Genomic DNA, 21,558 nt, shown 5'->3' with positions numbered 1-21,558 from the left:
CACTGTGGGTAATCTAAGTATTTTTTGGATTATTGTTGAGCTTATTACTTACATATATGGCAGATATGTTCAGGTACACTAGTTTTCCTGTTTTATTGCTTTTAAACTGTACAAGTGTGCAACAAAATTCATTATTATCTGAAGTAGTCACCTTTCAATATCACAGATAATTAATCCTTACTTCTCCACTTTGAAGTCTTGGTTTGTTTTTCTACTGTGTTCCAAAAAAAAAATTTTTAACTGAATTTCATAAATGTATACAATAGGATAAAATGGATGAATAAGAAACATACACAAAGAGAAAATAAAAACATTGCAAGCAAGACTTGTTCACAAATGGTATGCCATAAAATTCTCCACAGTCACTTGAGGTGGACTACGAATTGGGCTTTGAACTTCTGAGCATCTAAGCAAAAGGAAAAATAAATGTTGATAGTTACAGCAGCCATAAGAAAAATGGCTAAAGAGAAGCAGAGCTGTCTCTAGTAATCTATGTTTTCAAAATGATTCCATGCTAACCAATAACCCCTCTAAGAGAAGTATTTATTCAGTTCCCCAAATTGCACGAATGCAAAAAAGGAATTGATAAAATGGTATATTTCCATGTAGCTCTTATTTTTAAACATTATTTTTACTATTTCTCATCGTTTTGGTTTATAGAAAGACTGATCTCTTTTTGAAAATCTATTTATGTAATCTTTTTCTGATTTACAACATTTAAAAATACCCACTATCACCTCTTCTTTTATTCTGGCAAAAACTCTATGGGATAGATGTAACAGTATCACTATTCTCATTTTACATAAGAGGAACTAGGCCTCAGCGCAAAGTCATGGTGCTAGACCTTGACCTAGAGCTTTTGACCCAATGATGCCTGCATCCTGACTCATCACGGGACGATAAGGGATTCATGATGAATCCTGCCTGTTCTCCTTAGAAGACAAAAATCTGTCTTTGAATATGAACTTAGAGCACCTCTTATTTATCACTATCATTCTCAATGGTGTTTATTACAGTAGTTAGTTCCCTGAACAACCTCCTTGCTTTGTGTGCAAATAAACATTAACATGTAGTGTTCATTCCTTCTGTTCACATTCTTTACACAGTCTGCTGCTTTTGCCATCCCCTACACACACACACGTAAAGTATGTGGAATACTTGCCAAAGGCATTTTTTAATGATCTCCTTTTTTAACCATCATGTTCTCATGGAGAATTAAATTTCAGAGGCATCAGGAAATCTTAGAATATATACAATCACATGGTATTCTCCTTTACTCTTGTCATTTAAAGGTCAGAGTAGTAGGTTGGTCATCTAGTGAGTCTTCCTCCATCAACAATACAACTGCCAGCCTGGGCGGCCTGAGCCTCCAGATTTCAAGTGAACTTTAAGAAGCCAAATATTAATCTGATTCGCTGTAACAAGAGATTCACTACCTACATTAAATCTAAAGTCTGTAGGACCCTAACTTTGTTGAGGATTTCAGAAAAGTCTCAACATTGCATCAATTCTAACCTCCCAAATCCATTCCCTCTGTGTCAACTGAGGCAGAAGTGGAAGTTCCTACAGTGCTTGCCTTTCTAAGGGCTTAAAACATTTTTCTAGCATTCATGGAATATGGTAATAATTTCCCAATTATCTCAGATATTCCATAACATTTTAATCTTCATGCATTTTCACCAACACTAATACTATCAAATCAAAACTCTTAAATTATGTGAATTTTACATATCAGGTACAAAACCAGAGGTAGGATATGGCTGAAGGTATTCTAAGCAATTGTTAGCCTTGAGCTTTTCAGTAATTAATCATTTGGGATTACAGGTGTGGGCAAGGTAGAAGGAGAAGGAAAGAGATAGATTGAAAATTTTTCTTTTTTCTAACCTCATCAAGTTAGATACTATTGACTATAAAGCCTTTTATTTGTCAAAAGAATAGGTTCCTGTATCTGAATTAAGGCTCTTCCTCCCCAACTCCTTTACATTCTAAAAAGTTCTGAACATATTTTTTTCAAATGAATTCAGTCTACTGTGGGAAGCTGCCAGTGCTTTGGATTTATATTCATCTTTAAGGCTAACAAAAGCAGTTTGGTCCAGGACACATTTCAGATAAATCCTGTGAAAAATAAAACATGACTTGTGTGGAACCTACTTAAGCTTAGATTTATTTCTGCTTTTCCTTGTCAGCACTGGTGAAATCCCAGCCAGCATTCACATTAGTCTTTTAAGGGGTGAGTCCCTGGTGTCATCATTCCCTTCATCTTAGTTGGGATCATGTAAATAATGTTTAGAAAGAAACATTTTCTTCAGTGGTTTTATTGAGACTGGTAAGGATGGAGACCAATATATATATTGAGTATGGGTGCTTTATGTATCTAGCTCATTTAATTCATACAAAAATTCGAAGAGGCCATTAGAGAATGACCCATATGGCACTATACAGCCCTGTAGTCCCTTATCCAAAACTCATAGTGCCAGATGATTTCAGAAAGGTCACACTGCGTTACTGCAGGCATCTGCAAAGTCGAGGAGCCCCCCAGAGTCGACCACATTAATATCTCTGTGGTGAAGCCTGTGAGACTGGCCCAAAATGAGAGGAAGTGAGTTTGCCTTATAAATGTGAACAGATATTTGTAAGCTATTTTGAGAACTTTTAGAAGTTCTGAATTGCGGCTAAGATACCATAACCTGAATTATCTCCACTTGGCAGGCGAGAAAACTAGCTTAGAAGGGTTAAGTAACGTGGTAAAACTTACACAGATAGGAAGAATAGGGCAGGATAAAAGCAGGTGCTAGGCCGCCTCACAGGGCCCAGTGTGGCTGTTTCTGGTGCATAACTCGTCCCTGGTAACGCTCCAGACTGCAAACTGAAGTCTCTCACGAGGCAGAAAGCAGTTAACACCTTCAGTGGCCATTTAGAGCTGTGGTTTTCATTAGTACTAATGACCTGTATGTTTTCTTTATTTCTTTTTTAAAGTGTCTTAGTGACTCACACAGATGCAGTGAAAATTTCAGACTTTGGGACATCTAAGGAACTCAGTGATAAGAGCACCAAGATGTCCTTTGCAGGCACAGTTGCGTGGATGGCCCCAGAGGTGATACGGAATGAGCCCGTCTCAGAAAAGGTCGACATATGGTAAGGGGCGCCTGAAAGTCTTCTCCCACGTTCGCTGCATTAGCACTTCCTTCCTTACACACCTACCAAAATATTCTTCTTTTTTTTTCTGCTCTACTGAGAATTGAATCTGGAGGCTTTGCACTAAGATACATCTCCAGCCCTGTTCATTTTCTTTTTAATTTTGAGATAGAGTCTCTCTAAGTTGCTGAACAGCCCAGGCTGGGCTCCAACCTGTAATCCTCCTGCCTCAGCCTACCAGAGTGCTGGGATTACAAGTGTGAGCCAATATGCCCAGCATCTTTTAGAAGATGTGTATTTTTATTATCTACATTTAATTCTTTGATTAATTTATAATTTATCTTGATATAGGGGAGGGAGGGATAGATTTAATTTTTCCCTAGTTATCCCAATGCCATTTATTAACTAGTCAATTTTTTTCCACTAGGTTTTGTTTGTTTGTTTGTTTGTTTTATGGTACTGGGGGATCAAACTCAGGATCTTGTGCTTGTGAAGTAGGCGTGGTGCCACCAAGCTAAATCCTGGCCCCTCACTAGTTTGTGATAGCCTTTCTACCATATGTTAAACTTCTATATACATTTAGTCTATTTCTCTATTTCTGTTCCAGTCCATTGAGCACACTCTCTGCATAGGCACCAGAATTAATTATTGAGACTTTAGGTCTTAATATTTGGTATTGTCAGTTACTCTTCACTGATTTTCTTTTTCAGAGATATCCTAGATTTTCTGTTTTTCTTATCGCAGTAATTTGAATTTTAAAACTGAGTGTATCGATTTGATTAAAAATTAGTGAGGTGTGGAGCCTGAGGTGGGAGGTTCCTCATGTGTTTGAGGCCAGCCTGGGCTACGTAGTGAGCTCGAGGCCAGCCTGAACTACATCACGAGACCATGTTTCAAACATTTAAAAAATTAATAAAGAGCTAAAATACAGATCCGTCACTCCAAAATGTCTTTTGTATATGTCCCTAATTCTGCCATAGGTCTTTTGGAGTGGTACTGTGGGAGCTGCTGACAGGAGAGATCCCCTACAAAGATGTAGATTCTTCAGCCATTATTTGGGGCGTTGGAAGCAATAGCCTACACCTTCCAGTTCCTTCCACTTGCCCGGATGGATTCAAAATCCTTATGAAACAGACATGGTAAGAAGTATATTTCTTCCAATATCCTCTTGTACTTCCTTCCTCAAATGTATACATAAAGCTTGAAAACAGCAAGAGGTCTCCAAAGCGTATTTGGAGTGAACCAGTTGGTGGTGGAAAGAGCAGGAGCCAAGGAATTTGAGAACCTTGGGTTCAAATACTGGCTTTGCCTTTTTTTAAATCTGTGTACTTCGGGTCACATCATCATGTTTCAGTTTTCTCCTCTGTACACTAGAACTAGCACCTGCTCATAGAGTTGCTGCATTTTGACTAAATAAAACTTACATGTGAAGAATTTTGTATTGCACCTTGAAGTAATAGGCCTTAGTAAACAATATTATTATTACCTTAGCAGCCTAAGGGACTATGATATAGGTCAGTGATCCTAGCTAGATTTCCATTTCATCAGTGGCAGGATCTCCTAATTACATTTTCCTTTCGCCCTTCAGAACATCAAAATTGTCTGCAATATAGCCATTTTGGAGTAAAACAGATGTGTTTTATAAGGTAGAATAAAATCATCATCCTCCGGATCATAACTTCCAAAACCCGTAAACTGTCTTTTTTATTTCAGGCAGAGTAAACCTCGAAACCGGCCTTCTTTTCGGCAGACACTCATGCACTTAGACATCGCGTCTGCAGATGTTCTTGCCACCCCACAAGAAACTTACTTTAAGTCCCAGGTAAGCGGGAGACTGTCTACCATGGTGCTACTGAACAGACAGACAGGGGACGCTCAAGAGGAAAGGGTTGCTCTGGAGGGGCCCATTCTTAGCCTTCAAACAATTACATAGCTCTGTTCTTTGTGAAATAAGAACTATCACCCTTCACACATATGACATTTGGTAGTTTGTTGAGCGCTTAACATATACTAGCTCATTTGAAAAGAACACATATGTTAGAATGTCATCCTTAGTAGATTCTGGTGAAATTGTTGAAAAAAAGGATGTGAAAAACTGTAATGTACCTACATTTGAATTAGAATTTCTGTTGACCTTCATGAACGTATTGCTTCCCTTGAAGCACAAAAGCTGAAACACAAAAGAGGGAAGTTAAGTATCAGAAGAGTCTATGATAGTATTAGCCCCACAGAAAACCTTTTCTCTAACTTTAAGTGTGTTACTGGGCAGCTCCAAATAAAATATAAGTTAATGTATCTGCTTGTCTTAACTGTACTAAAATCATCCCAAGACTTAGAGCTTAAAACAATAAGCATTTATTTAGCTCCCCATCCTGTGTACCATCCTGGGTAATTCTTCTGATGGCTCTGACCCAGCTCATTCTCACTGGGAGTCTGCTGGGAGTTAGCAGGTCTGCTGGGAGGCCAGCCACCCTAGGGTCCCATTCGCAAGTCTGATGATAGTGTGGCATTAGCTGGAGCACCTACACACTCTTCTGTGTGGCCACTAACCCTTCAGCAGGCTAGCTCGGGCTTGTTCACATGGTGTTCTTAGAGCGATAACTCCAGCAGGAGAACAAGGCCCAGTGCACAAGTGATTTTCAAGCCTGCGTTTGCATCATGGCTGCCACTACTCCTTGGCCAAACCAAGTCACAGCCCGCTCAGATCTAGAAATTGAGAAAAGATGTCACCTCTTGACAAGAGGATTTGTAATGGTGCCTTGTAAGGGTATAGACCAGAGAGGGAGAGTCTTATGGCTTTACATAAAAATGCTGTAGGTGTCATAAAGCTTGGTGGTCTAGCCATGGTCACTGTGGGTAGCCATGGTCACTATGGATAAAGCTTGATGGTCTAGCCATGATCACTATGGGTAGAGACTGTGAGAGAGGAGTATTTGCAATGTCCTTATCCCTGCTAAACTCATACAATATCAAAAGGCATAGAACTGTGGCTTTGGAAGTAAATGTGATGGTCCTACATTATGGCTTCATGTTCACAGAATGTATAATATTACTGAATTTCTTATTTCTCATGTGACTTTGTTGTTGTGTTTCTAAAATAAATTTCTGTAAAGTGAATTCCATCTCCCCATTGACTTTCAGTATGATTTGAAACACTTGTTCTCAAAAAAGACATTACCGTTTCATTGCCATTTGACTAAAAAACATAGACTAAAATGCCAAGAAAGTTATGCTATACTGGGAACAGAAAATGGACTTCTACACATATTAAAGATGAGAATGAGAAAAATATTAACAGTAATATAGTTTAGATTCTCCAAGTATAAGTCAGCAGTTGTCAAAGTGTGATCTGTAGACTTCTAGGACTTCTCAAGACTCTTTGAAGATATCCATGAGGTTGAAACTGTTTTCATAATAATATCAAACCATTATTTACCATTTTCACTCTTGTTTTCTTAAGAGTATAAGTGTTCTAGAAGCCAGGTGTGGTGGCACAGGCCTGTAATCCCAGCACTTGGGGGCCTGAGGCAGGAGGATCATCTCAAGTTTGAGGCTAGCCTGGGCTACATAGTGAGTTCAAGGCCAACCTGAACTACATAGTGAGACCTTACCTCAAAAAACCAAAAAAAAGTGAAGTATTCTAAAAAAATTATATGTTATGATGACCTAGTTCTAATAGCTAATGGAATGTTTGCTTGTCTGTTCTTATATATAATTTCTCAGATTCAGTATCCAATCTGATAAGTATCAATAGCTGTAGCTCACATAAATAAATGCTCTTTGGGGGTTTCAGTGATTTATAAGAGAATAATGAGGCCCTGGACCTAAAATTTTGAGAACCTCTGTTGTAAACCATTCATCCTTCTCCTCAGCCCCCATTTCCAGTGGGTGATGGGTTTAATTCTAGAAAAGTATCTGTTAAAAAGCTTGTACCTGGAGGCCAGGGATTTAGCTCAGTGGTTCTGCCGCCTGCCTCACAAGCACAAGGTCCTGAGTTGGATCCCTGGTACCAAAAAAAAAGCTTGTACCAGGGGCTGGGGGTTTAGCTTAGTGGCACTGCACCTGCCTCACAAGCACAAGGTTCTGAGTTCGATCCCCAGTGGGCAGGTACCCTGGGAGGCAAATGGCCTCTACTGTACTCTCCTACTAGCCCAAGCCAGAAGAAGAAATACTTGCTTTTCTGGTGTCGGATAGAGAATCATCTGCCCCTCAGACACTGAGGCATATCTTAATAATGCAGAAAGTTTTTGTTTTTGTTTTTTCAATTTTTATGGAATAATAAATCAGAAACATGTCCTGTTGGCAAATGTTCTAACATACTTTCTATGATGCACAAACTTAACTTCCCCCATAACTGTGTCTTTAAATAGTCTTTAAATCTGGTTCTTTAGTGTTACTGAGAAATGATTATGTAAGTGAAGTGTTTGACTTTACAGAAAATTTAAAAATGTAGGAGACTGACTTCATGACATTTCCTATGGTCTCTGATATACATTCAGAAAGTTCCCTTAGTACTATCAAAACTACTGACTATCCAGACACATGTAGATATAAAGCATTGCATATGAAACTTTTCAAATATCTTCTGTTTGTATTCAGAGAAGATTTAGCCTTTTCATGGAATGAATGAGAGTGGTAGAGCATGTTTTCCAGGAAATCTTTCAAATTTTAGGATATGTTTCAATCACAGCTCTGCTTTCTTTACAACAAAACTGTACATCCCACAATTTTGAAAAGCAATTTCTAGCAAGGATATGAAGTCACAAGCCACTGAGAGAGCCGGTTTAACTGTGTATATTTATAAAAATTCAAATTCTAAATAGATTTTACATTTAAGTAAGAGGATTTAAGCTCTCAAAATATCACTTTTGAAGCCAGTGCAACTTTTCATACACAATGCCTTGTGCAGGGCAACAAAGTACCTACAGTCAGTATTTCTCTTCACCTGGACCCACTTGCTTTTATTGTCAAGAGGCCCCCAGGATAAAGGTTAACATTGATCCCATAAAGGATATTCTGGAGCAGGATTGGTGAGGAAAGGAGAGGAGAAAGAGGAAGAAGGGAAGGGAAGAGAGGAGAAGAGAAGAGAAAATACCAGCTTTGGCATCTGTTTTAGTTAAGTCAGGCTGCTGTGACAAAATGCCATAGAGTGAGTGGCTAACAAACGACAGAAATTTGTTTCTTACAGATTGGAGGCTGGGAAGCCCAAGATCAAGTCCAAGGCACCAGCAGATTGAGGGCCCGTGAAGGTCTGAGTTGCTCCATAGATGATGCCTTCTCACTGAGTCCTCACACAGTAGAAGGACAAATAAGCTCCCTGGGCCTTGCTGAGTAAGCCATCCGCTCCCAAAGGTCTCACCTCCTAATGCCACCACTTTGGGGGTTAAGATTTCAACATACACATTCAGACCATAGCAGCATCTTCTAATGTTCACTAATTTGTCCACACTTCTCTCCCAACGTAAAATTATACTTGTCCTTAAATATCCCCAAATCTGCTATTGTTGACAGTTCCTAGTAATTTTCAGGTATTTACAAGCTGATTCATCACTGAATCTGAAGGTGAAACTATCGCTGCCTAACAATAATAAAGTATTTGTGATCTAACCAATGAGGTACTCAGAAAACCAGTGGCCTTGAGTCGAAGCCCCTGTCCTGTCACTTAATATTGTGTCACTTAATACTACTTGAGTAAATCACTAAATTTCTCCAAACACAAGCTTACTCATTCAAACAGTGGAGATAATCATATCTTTCCTTACTTAGAAAGTTTCCGTGAAGATCAAATGCAAACATTAAAATGCAGGTGCATTGTAAATTATCAAGAACAGTTTGATTGTGAAATGGTGTTATTCACCTCTCACGGAGCTATAAAAATAAGCTTCCTTTGAGTTGTTACCCACTGGGTACTTTTTCTGATAAATCCTGAGATGACTCAGAGGGCAGTTAGGGAACTCCTATTAATTGTGTTTTGACTTTATCCTGCCCCAACAGGGAAGAACTAGCCGTTCAGCTCATATGTGGTTTGCTCTTCTGTACCTGGGGCCCAGCCTCCTCTAGCTGCTGATTAGATGTCCTCAGTCCCAATTAGAGTCTGTAGTCCCTGGTCGCCACCTTCCACCACGACTGTCTGTCAGTAGTGCTGCCAGACGTCCAGCTCACCCCTTCCTGGGAGAAAAAGCTTCGTCTATTTCTCAGCAGCAACACATACAGAACACAGATAGAACAGACAACAAGGCAATCAATTTCTGTACACTGTTAGGTTCTGCCAAAGCTATTGCTTCATTCCCAGACGTCGCTCATTTCTCCAAGGAGGCAATTACTGCTCCTGGGATTCAATTACATTTCCTGCGAGTCGTTAGAAAATGATGTAGGCTTGTCCCATATCCCAGCTGCTAGGTGGGTCACAGTCCCTCCTTCTAAGTGCTGCCATCTCCCTCTGCCTTTGTTCTACTCTGGCTTCTCCTTGGGTGCCATTGTGACCATCCAGAAGCTCAGGGGCTGGGGGCTGCAGAGGCACCAGGCTCATTTTAGGGCTAGCCTGTGCTGCTTTTGAGCAGTCTGGCAAGTGAGTAACTGAGGAAGCTAGACCCTCATACTGGGGAGGGGGTAAGGGGGACTCAAGTTCTGGTTAGGAGCTGGACTGGATGCTCTCTGAGGCTTGTCTGATTCAAGTCCATGGTTTCCATGATTAAGCCCAAGCACTTCACTTTTGTGTTTCTTAAACTAGGCTGAAACGGAATTGACTTTCTTAGTTTACTTTTTTAAATTATGATAAAATAAATATAGTATAAAATTTGCAATTTTAACCAGATTAGGTATATAATTCAGTGGCATATGTTACCTTCACAATGTTGTGGAACTATTACTGTTACTTCCAAAAATTTTCGTCACTCCATTGAACAGTAACTGTTCCCTCCTTTAGTGGCTGATAATCTCAATTCTACTGTCTATGAATTTGCTTATTGTTGGTATGTCATTTAAGTAATATCACACAACATTTGTTCTTTTATGTCTCACTGATTTCACTTAGCATGTTTTCAAGTTTCCTCTATGTTGTAGCATGTGGCAGATTCTTTGTTTTTATGACTGTAAAATATTCTATCTTATATACTACTAGGGACCCCTGAAACATTACTAGAAACCTCTGCAGTAGGCTCCAGTCTCCTGCTCAGTGTATATCATAGGCCTGAGGAAAAAAAACCTAAAAGACAGAACTAAGAGAGGCAGAAAGCAAGATGCCAGGACGACCAATGCCGGTAGAACTGACAAAGGCCCTGGCCAGTCCAACCCACTGATTTTTATTGGTTATCAGATGGGGTAAAGACAAGCTACACGCAGTTTCTATGGAAACTAATGGGGACAAAGCTCATAAAGAAAAAGACAAAGCGTTCTTTTTTTTTGGTACCAGGGATTGAACTTGGGACCTTGCACTTATGAGGCAGGCAAAGCATTCTTGAATTAGGAACAGAACAGACAAAATATATGATTGCAATTATCCAGTGAGAAGGTTTTAGTTGTGGGAATGGAATTTGGGTGCAAGTTACTCTGACCTTCAGCCAGACTCATTTCTCAAAGCCGGCCAACTGTGGGGTTAGCTCTTCACAGCTGGCGCTGCTTACAGCCTGCTTTGAGCATAATCAGTATTGCAGTCTCTCAAAATATACCATATTTTATCTGTTAATTCATTCTCATTTTGACATCAATATGATGTGAGATGAGAGAAACAATGTTTAGTGCCAGAGATTCAGTCTACTAATTGAATAACTGAGAGAATGGAAACCTTCTAAATGGTGGGGACTTCTCCAGGTCTTCTCTGGGACACAAAGAGGATATCAATAATGCTTGTCATCCAATTTTCACTTAGTTTTTCCCTTACCTGCTCATACAGGACTTAGGTACTTTTAAGCACTCCTTTGCTCCCTCCCCACAAACATATGTACACACATGGACACATATGCACATATGTGCATTTTAAGGGATCAACAGCCTCATTTTAACATCTGCTTTGCTTTCCACTGAGTCTGTCTAAACACAGCCACCTCCCACTTGGCATCTGCTGGGTGTTGCCCTATGGGTGAGCCATCACTGATTTCCCCAACTGATGTCCCTAAGGGGCTGCCATTCCCTAAGGTGCTGCCATCATCCATGGAGCAGCCTCTCTCCTGCAGCAGCAGCTCTGGAATCCTCAGGATCCCAGGCTCACACAATTCTGTTCCACAGTGGACTTTTCCCTACCCTGTTGAGTCACACTCAGTACAAGGTGGCTACAGCCCCGTGTTTCCCATGGGTTTGTGGGAAACGACAGGGATTGCCCCTCCACTCTGATGTAGATGGCTTTTGTGAAGCTCAGGCAGTCTCTTCCCTTATAAGGTATTCTCTCTCCTCAACTCCTCAGCCTGTGCACGCTGGCTTCAGGCCTGCCCACCCTCTGTTGCTTCACATATGTCCAATATATCAGAATTGTAGAGTGCGCTCAAATTAGAACTCCTACCTAGATATCTAAGTATAGCTGGTGAAATTCCAAATGAACATCTACCAGAAATATGAGACTTTTGAGGAAAATACATTGTTAGTTCCTGGTGTTTTCCCATACATCCTGTTCCCTCTTCACAGGAGGGAACTCTTTAAATTCTGCTTTCCTGTGGGGTTCAACTTGTAGAAGGTTCTCTTTAATGCAGAAGGTTCCCATAATGATAGGCTCAATTTCAGGGGGATCGTATCCTCTAGAATTTTGTAAAAATCTGATTTGTGGTATCCGATTCCTTACCACAAAAGGGGAATATTCATTTTCTCAGTCCTTTTAAGTACTGTCTAGGTGTCAGGTATGTTTTCTCATAGAGAATGCTTTAAGGCCCAAATCTGACTCTGTCCCATGCATACCCTTGTTCTAACAGCTCTTGCTTATCCTTCTTCAGCTCCTAAAGCTCAAATATTCTTCCTACTCCATCATTTTGATCTTAAGATTGAAAGAACAACATTTCCTGGGCCTTAACCAGACTTTCATCTGTGGCTTAGATGCTGTCAAAGACTTACCCCAAAATGGGAAGTGTATTTTAGGTCTTGGCTGTCTGACAATGTTGGGGAGGTTTAGTGCCTGTTATATATATATATATATATATATATTTTTTTTTTTTTTTTTTTTTTTTTTTTAACTGGAGATTGAACTCGGGACCTTGCACTTGCAAGGCAGGTGCCAGAACCACTGAGCTAAATCCCCAGCCCCAATCAACATATATATTAAAATCTAGTGTATTGTAAATAGATAACCAAGACAGTCATTTTCTAAAGAATTATAATATAATTTCCTCTGTAAATGTAGATGAGGAACAGGTGTGTACACCTGTAATTCCAGCATTCTGGGAGAAAAGGGCAAGAGGATCAAAATTTTGAGCCCAGCCTGGGCAACTTACCAATTTAGTGAGACCCTGTCTCCAAAATTAAATAAAAAAGGCTTGGGCTATAGCTTAGTGTGAAGGCCCTTGGTCAAATCCTCATTACCACCAAAACAAAAAAGTTGGCGGTAGAACTCAGTGGTAAAGCAGTTGCCTCAAATGCATGAGGCCCTGGTCATTGGTACAACAACAACAGCAAAAGAGAGAAACAGCTAATTCGGGGAAACTTTCTGTAAATTTACAGTTAATTAGATATAACTTTTTCTATGATTCGAGGACTTTTTTTATATGTGGTAAGAACACTTATCATGAGATCTACCCTCTTACCATGTTGTAAGTCAGGCTGTGGATTTAGCTCAATGGTTCTACCACCTGCCTCGCAAGCACAAGGTCCCGAGTTTGATTCCCGGTACAAAAAAAAAAATATGTTGTAAGTGTACAGTACCAGATCATTAATTATGGGCCCAGTGTTATTTAGCCTGTCTCTAGAACTCATTCATCTTGGATAACTGAAATTTCATATCCATTGATTAGCAGTTCTCCAACCTCTAGCAACCACCGTTCAACTAACTGTACTTTTAAGAGTTTGACTATGATGGATATCTTGTACAAGTGAAATCATACAATATTTGTCCTCCTATAACTGCCTTATTTCAGTTTGAACCTCAAGGTTGATCCTTGACACACACTGTAAGACTTTCCTTCTTTTTCAATGATAATATTCCATTTTATGTATATACCTCATACTCTTCATCCATTCACGGCCAGTTAAGTTATTCCCACATCTTAGCTACTGTGACTAGTGCAATGAACACAGGAGTGTCATTATCTTTTCAAGATCTTGATTTCAATTCTTCTGGATAGATCCCAGAAGAGAAATTATTAAGAAACAATGCTGTTATTAGAAAAACAAAAGATAATAAGTGTTGATGAGATTGTGGAGAAACTGCAGCCTTTGTATGCTGTTGGTGGGAATGTGAAGTGATGCAGCTGATATGGAAAGTAGAATGGGGACTCCTGAGCAAATTAAAAACAGAACTATCGTGACAGAGATGTACTCCTGACATGTACCTGGAAGTACTAGAATAGTTGTAGGGGAATATTATATAATTATATAATTCAAGACAGTTACACACCTGGCCTTTGCTGGAAGTTATCTTACTAGCCTCTTGAGATGGTAACCTATATATAGTATAAGGAAACTTCTCCTTTTAGCTCTTTTCTAGAAACTACTTCTCTCTATATATTCCAGCAGAGGTCTTCCTGCTCCCTAAAATTTTTTTTTTTTGGTACTGGCAATCAAACTTGGGTCCTTGCGCTTGCAGGGTAGGCAGCGGAACCACTGAGATAAATTCCTGGCCCTGCTTCCTAAAATTTAGATTAAACTGGCTTGAAATTTCATGTCCTATGGAAAGTCCAATGTCTTCTCTCACATTTCTGGGACTTCCTGGCAGATTTATAATTTTATGGCCACACTGGCTCTGCCTTCCCACAATTCCTGATCCCCACTTCCGCTCCCTTATGATTGTTCCTTTATCTTTGTCCTGTCATTGATCCAACTGAGAAATTCAGCACCTTTTCTTGATTTAACAAAAAAAAAAAAACCAGCACTCATCCAAGAAGAATGCCAGAGACTTTATTGATGGCTTAGGAAATGGAAATGGTTTAAATTCTGAACAACTTGAATCACATATTGGATATTGAATCCTTTGTCCTAAAATTTTTGTCAGACTACTAAATTGTTGAGCTCTATTCTCGCTTTGTTTTCCTTCTTTTTTCTGTTCTCTCCCTCAATTCCAAATCTCTGAATAGTTTCTCATATGTTTATTCCCATCTCCTGCTATGCATGTTCCTGGGATCTTGTCCTCCCAATATTTTCTCAAGGTACAGTGGTACCTGGTTCACGAACTCAATTTTTTCCACAAATTGTGCCACTGTATTTTCTTAAACAAAGCTTACAAGGAATTCTGGTGCCAAATGTGAGGCAGGTTACATTCTCATGGATTTGTGTACCCATGTGATTATCAGAGCTGTTTTTCTTGCCAGGCTGTCTCAGACACCATCTTAAACTGAACTCTTTTTTCCCAGAGCTGATGACCAGTATGCAGGTGTGATGTTTCTGGTGACCAGTAGTGCATGGAAACCAGGAAAGAAACATCACATTTGGAGTAGAATACAGAATATGGGGTGGGGTGTGCAGACACAGTAGCATAAAATTCTTCTGTTATTGATCGACCAATATCTCTTGAACATCTATTCTGACTAAGGCTCCTGCAAGAAGCAGAGAAAGTGTGTAGAAATACACAGCAAAAAAATCTTGTACATGATCCTGTGGTAATACCAGGGATTGAAACTCCTACCATATTAACAAAATCAAATCTTCCTTATCCAGGCTGAATGGAGAGAAGAAGTAAAAAAACATTTTGAGAAAATCAAAAGTGAAGGAACTTGCATCCACCGATTAGATGAAGAACTGATTCGAAGGCGCAGAGAAGAGCTCAGGTCAGGGGGCTTCTCCTCTACTTCTTCTCATTCCCTGGTCTCCAGATATCGGCAGGAACCCCCTTGGTCAATCACCAGCCCCACTTCCTACACGTCTTCTTGCCTCTGCTTTTCACTGTTATGCTCTTTAAAAGTTGCCCTAAAAGTTGGCCCTTCTATGAATTCTAAAAAACATTGATTTCATAGAAACAGTGAGCAGAATGATGGTTACCAGAGGCTGGGAGAGTAGAGGAAGGGAAAGGTTGGTTAATGGTTACTAAGTTAGTCAGATAAGAGGGAGAAGTTGTTATGTTGCACTGCACTGCAGAGCGACTAGAGATAACAATGGCATACTGTATTTTTTATTTTTTTATTTTTATTTTTTGGTACCGGGGATCGAACTCAGGACCTTGTGCTTGTGAGGCAGGTGCCGGAACCACTGAGCTAAATCCCCAGCCCTACATACTGTATTTTTAATTTAAAAAGCTAGAAAAAAGGATGTGAATGTTTTTACCATAAGGAAATGATAATTATTCAAGGCCATCGATGTGTTTACCCTGACTGGAACATTATACCATGTATGTATGTATCTAAATGGTACATGATACTCCATAGACATGCACAATTTTTTGAATCAGTTAAACTTTACAAGTTTAAACAACAACAAAGAGTTAGCAGTTCTTTACATCTCTTTTATCTTCTCCTTCCAACTCTATTGTCCTCCCCTCCCAACTCTGTTATTCTCCTTTGTGATCTACTGTAACAAAGATGGATGGGGCAATGCTATGTGTTCATTCTGCCACTGGGCTAGTGCTAAGGAAGGGCAGAAATTTATAAGATTTGGTCCCTGGCCTCCAGAACTTTATAATTTATTAGGGGATACAAGACATATTCACGGACAACCGCTATGTTGGCTGCTATGACAAACTACCTTAGAGGTAATTTAAAAACAGAAGAAATGTATTACTCACAATTCCAGAGGCTGGAAAGCCCAAGACCAAGGCAGCAGCAGATTCAGTATGTGGTGAAGACCTGTTCCTCACACACCACACCTTCCGAGTGTCCTCACCTACTGGACGGATGGACGAAAAGGCTTCCCCAAGCCTCATTTATCCTAATCTTTTTCACTTGGGCTCTACCCTCCTACATAACACCTTCAAAGGCCCCATCTCCTAATATCATCACCTTGGGGGTTAGGTTTTAACATGAGAATGGGGAGCTACAAACCTTCAGCCCATTGATCTGTGCCATGAATAAGTACAAACAAGTGATAATGGTATCATCATATTTCCACTGACATATGCATAGAGCATACTATATCCTTTTTAAGACAGTACCAGTTCTACACAGACAAAGGCTACAAATTATGCTCCAATTTTATCTGTGGCCCTTAAGGATAAACCAAGAGGAAAGTTTACATTTCCCATCTCTCTGTCCTTGTCTGAGTCATTGTATCAGACAAGGGAGCCTTAAAAACAGAGGGCCTGGGGCAAATGCTTCTGAAGTAAACCTTCCTGTTTCTTACTTGATTAGAGCCTGCCCCTGTTCTCCCCAAGATTAGTGGACCTCACCGATCCTGTGTTTTCATTGACAGGCATGCTTTGGATATTCGCGAACACTATGAGAGAAAGCTGGAGCGGGCTAATAATTTATACATGGAGCTCAGTGCCATCATGCTGCAGCTAGAAATGCGGGAGAAAGAGCTCATTAAGTACGTATGCAGACCAGTGGAGGGCCTCCTGATTGATTTGTGCCTGTCAGTCAGCAGGGATGTACCATGCTTCCACATTGCAGCTACTCAGAGCTGGCAGATGTTTTACTAATTCACCCAGAAGTCCCCAAGAGACATGCTGTGCCCAGTCCCTGCTCCGGGGAGGCACACGGATACCGTTACAAGGGATCTGGCTGCCCTAGCATTTGTACTGCACCCTGCTGCGTAGTGCAGAGGTCTTCATGTCGGGAAGAACTTGGTGTGCAGAAGCGGGAGCTTATCGCCTTGGGGGAAGGAAAGTGGCTGCTGAAGGTGGTTTAAGGTGTCCCTCATGGTGGCAAGAAAACCCAGGGACCTGACCAGAACAGCAGCCACTGAAAATAAGCAGGATTTCCGCTATGGTGTTGGGGAAGAGAAAAGAAGCACCTGAACCATGAGCTGAAGATCAGGAGGAACTCAGGTTCATTTGAATTTAGTATCCTCTTTATTTTTTTAACCTGAGTAGCAGCCTTGTTATTCAGACAGCCTGTATAGAATGTGGCCGGAGCCTGTGGGGACAATTGACCAAAAAAGTGTTCTGCTCATCTTTTCCACCAGCTGTGGCTGAGCTGTGGCTTTTTCTTTCATCCCACAGGCGAGAGCAAGCGGTGGAAAAGAAGTATCCAGGGACCTGCAAACGACACCTTGTCCGCCCAATAATCCACCCCAATGCCATGGAGAAACTCATGAAAAGGAAGGGCGTGCCTCACAAAGCCGGAGTGCAGACCAAGCGGTGAGACACCTCCTTCACCAGTGCTGTGCAGATAAATGGGAAGATGGCCTTAATAAGACTTTTCAGAGGCAGAGGAGGGTGGATGCGGTCACTTCTGTAGCATCTGGTCAGCACACTGGGCTTATTTAAAACAGAGTAGGAAGGTGAGAGACACTGTGGCCTGCATACTGTAGATCTCGTCTGTACTCTTGAGGCACAGGTATTTATTATCCTAACACCAACAGAGGAAAGGGGACCTGGATTCAAATCCCAGCCCACGTTGTAAGCTGTGTTATTTGGGCACTCACCCTCTTTCAACCCCAGTGTCCCTGTGGATGAAATGATTTGAGGACAGAGTCACCAGAGGAGACCTGAGAAGGCCCCTTAGAGAGGAGATGGGGACCTCAACCCAGCCTGTGTAGATGCCTGCCTGATCGCAGAAAAGTATTTTAGGACGTGTCAGTGAGAGGCATAGGCTGATGTGTTAGCGTCAGAAAGTAAGAAAACGGGCAGTGACTTCAGCTGGAGGAGCGGAGGAGGCACCTGTGATGGAGAGGATCAGGCTGGCCCCTTAACAAAGGAATGAGGGCTGGGGATTTAGCTCAGTGGTTATGGCGCCTGCCTTGCAAGTGCTAGGTCCTGAGTTTGATCCCCCGTACCAAAACACAAAGGAATGAGACCAGCTTAGGGTGTACTGGGGTGGGCGAGGGTTCTGGTTTGCAAAGCGGCTCCAGGGAAGCCCGAATTGCTCTGATATGGTCTCCTTGAGGCATCATTTCCACTTCAGGCAGTCTCGGTTTTGCAGCGGAATCCAAGGTGACTGTGGGTTCAAGGCAGAGCCGGAACTTCTGGGTGCTCACTGGCAGTCAAATGAGCCTGTGAGTCTCTTACCTTGGTGTCCTCAGTCTGGAAGGGATGAGCCAGGTTATGCAAATTTAGGGTGAATCATCTTGTATTGCCAGTGTTTAGACAAATGCTCCTTAAATGATTAACATGGCTGGGCAGAGTCTGGCCCAAAGTTTTAAGGAGACATAAAGGAGACAGATATAAATGAAAGTCAAGCTTTGTTCTGCCTTTTTTTTTTCTTTTCTCTGAGCTACATCTCCAGCCCTTTTAGTATTTGGTTGGTTGGCTGGTTGGCTGGCTGGTTTTTCCCGTGCCAGGTATTGAACCCAGGGCCTCATACCTGCTTGGCCTCTGTGCCACATCCCCAGACCCTTTTATTTTTTGAGACAGGGTGTCATTAAATTCCCTGGGCTGGCCTCAGATTCGCATGCCCCTTCAGCCTACCAAGTAGCTGGGATTACAGGTGTGCACCCCCACACCTGGCTCCAGCTCTTTTCATTGTATTTTTTGAGACAGAGTCTTGCTAAGTTGCCCAGACTGGCTTTCAGCCTACAATTCTCCTGCCTCGTCCTCCTGCTTAGTTTCCCATAATGTAATAACACCACCAAAGACAAAGCTGAAGCTTTGATAATCACCTGTGTCTGACCGCATGGCTCCTTTCATTCTACCTCTCTATGGAGTTTGGTGAACTTTAACATAAAGTCATCTTTCAGATCACAGGTGTTCAAAAACTAGTTTTGAATAAAAATAAGACCACTCTTTTCCCTTTTTTACATTTGCCTTATACTAGTTTAATCTTAATTTGGGGGGCAGTGTTACTGGGTTTTTGGAGTGCTAGAGTCTCCTTCTAGAGGTGGTTTCTAAATTCCTTCTGTCCTGAGCAAAGAATTGGTCAAGACAAGCACAAACAGTAGCAAAGTTTTATTGAAGGTAGGAAAAGAAACAGGCTCTGAAGAGCAAGTTTGGGCCAAGTAAAAGCAGGAGAAGAAGTACAGCCTAAGGTGTGAGGGTGGGCCACCGTGCAAGAGTGAACAGTGGCAAAAACCCACGGTTGACTGTCCTTTTGTATCACCCACTCCCCAGGCTGATGTCAGGTCTAGGCCGTCCTAGTCCAGAAGTCCTCAAACAAGGCTTTGGGAACTGTGCTGAGCACGGGTTCCAGGTATGCCTCCTTTCCTGGACAGTTTTAGCCACATCCTATATTCCTGTCTCACTAATGATACCAGAAATGAAATATGAAAATATTGTATCTCCCAACCTGTTAGATGTCTGATACACCGAGCTCATGTTCTCTAAAAATTAAAGAATTAGTTCTAGGAACAGCAAAGGTTAAGAGTAGGAAATGTTTATTGAGAGGATAGTTCCTGAGAGGCAGGAGGGATCCCGAATGGGTGGCAGAGGACCCCACTTTACAGGGAAGTTTTATAGAGTAAAACCCACGTGGGTACAACGTGGGGTACAGCTATGATCAACCAATAAGGTTACAAATATAGTCGCTTAGGTAACAGTGATCCAATGGGGAAACGAGTCATGCAACAAGTGTGCATGGAAAGTACAAAGACTCTCTAGGAAATGATGGGTCCAGAGGTCTTGGTCACCCACTGGGGTGACTGATGCCTATCCAGACTTCATCAGGCCCTGTGTTACCAACTTACCTTGTCCTTTAGGGAGTATGCAGGCCTGTTCATTTTGCCTTTATCTTGAGGCCTGGTCTCCAACAGATGTGTCTCTGGCCATGGTTGTGATGTGCTTTACCTTTGTCCTGACTCTCGAGGGCCCAGCCCTTTGTGACTGCCTGTAATATTTCTACCTAACTTAACTGTCTATCAGTGTAGCTCACTGGTAGAGCACATGCCTAACATACACGAGGCCCTGGGTCCAATTTCCAGCACCAAAACAAACTTAATATAACCTTAGTATACCCTTATACTTCTTTTTCATTCCCAAATGCTATGGAGCCATATAATTCCCAAGTAACAGTGAATTGACTCTGTCCTAGATAAGTTTAAGGAAATAAATGTCCCTAAACCACAGGTACAGACTCAGGAGTGAGACTTGAACTAAATAGAGGAAGAATAAAGGTAATTAGAAAACCCAAACTAAGAACGTATTTTAAGGCTTGCAGAATGGTGGCCGTTTTACCACAGTATGACTACTGTAAACATAAAATACTAAATTCTAAAATAATGACATGAATTAATTCCAGGTTTGCCCTTACTTCCTGCCTCTGACTGTCTTCTGGTCAAAGTCTGAGAAACTGTTTTCATTTGGTCCCTGGGGTGATGCTTGGGGAAATCCCAAGATCTCATTAGGGACAGAGTCTACCGCTGACCCTCCCTGCATTCTGCCTACAGTTTTCAAACCAGGAGCACAGGGGGAGAAAATAATAGGACTGTTAACTTTTTAAAATAGGAGCTCACGTTTGCTTTTATGTTGGCTATGAGAAATGTTTGAGAGTTTGACACCACCAGAAGCTATTTAATCAGTAAGTCAGCTGGACACGAGGAAGACACCTGCCGGGCGTCACACTGGTTGCTTGAAGGATTTCAGTTCCAGATGATTTGGACAATCTAGTGATTGCCAAGCTGGAGGTTCAGAGACCTCCTAGGAGGTCAGAGAAGAGAAACTTCTCACCATTCTTTTTTTGTTGTTGTTGTTGTTGTTGTTGTTGTTTGGGGGGTTTTTTTTTGGTACCGGGGATCGAACTCGGGTCCTTGCGCTTGTGCAGCAGGCTGCGAAACCACTGAGCTAAATCCCCGGCCCAAAACTGCTCACCATTTTTAAGTATAGATTTCACTCTGTGTCTAGCTAGAGACTAGCAAAAATAGAATTGTCCAATTTCAGATCCTCCTAGCCTGTCACAAGTGAGTACAGCCCAATAGGATGGGCTACGCATGTCCTGAGGAGAAGCTTGAAATGGGGAAAGACCTGTGCTCCGGAACTGAAAGGCCGTGTCACATCACCAGCTCTGCTTTATACGAATCCAGCCCAGCCTCTGACTCTCGGTGCCCTTGTCTATAAGTGGGCCCTGTAACGGTAGGAACCCGGTGCTTTGTACATTATAAAGTGCTGTGCAGACTGTGGCATTGCCCAGCAAGTCTGTTGTGGGATTTTTGCACTGTCAGCTTGGGCGAGAGAAACCTCCCCTGACTGAGGACACTTTGAGCTCAGCTCTCCTCTCCTAGGTATCACCATGGCCAGTTACCTTATAAGCAGATGCCTCTAACGGGCTTTGGAGG

The 21,558-nt window shown here is 41.5% G+C and overlaps 1 protein-coding gene across 3 annotated transcripts in view; it reads left to right on the top strand.

The window, feature by feature from the left end:
• Positions 1-21,558, top strand: part of Map3k13 (mitogen-activated protein kinase kinase kinase 13) — a 123,289-nt gene that overhangs the window by 93,999 nt on the left and 7,732 nt on the right. For all 3 annotated transcript variants that reach the window (XM_004834849.4, XM_004834848.3, XM_087187030.1), the window contains 6 exons: positions 2,977-3,135; positions 4,116-4,274; positions 4,849-4,957; positions 14,923-15,032; positions 16,606-16,722; positions 17,357-17,494. In XM_004834849.4, coding sequence (XP_004834906.1) covers positions 2,977-3,135; positions 4,116-4,274; positions 4,849-4,957; positions 14,923-15,032; positions 16,606-16,722; positions 17,357-17,494 — 792 coding nt within the window. The remainder of the gene's footprint in view (positions 1-2,976; positions 3,136-4,115; positions 4,275-4,848; positions 4,958-14,922; positions 15,033-16,605; positions 16,723-17,356; positions 17,495-21,558) is intronic.

This window comes from Heterocephalus glaber, unplaced genomic scaffold (assembly GCF_053883595.1).
Source record: "Heterocephalus glaber isolate CG9 unplaced genomic scaffold, H.glaber_assembly_v1.0 deba00001504, whole genome shotgun sequence".
NCBI lineage: Eukaryota > Metazoa > Chordata > Mammalia > Rodentia > Bathyergidae > Heterocephalus > Heterocephalus glaber.
Note: the sequence above shows the minus strand (reverse complement) of the source record. Positions and strands in the feature narration are given on the sequence as shown.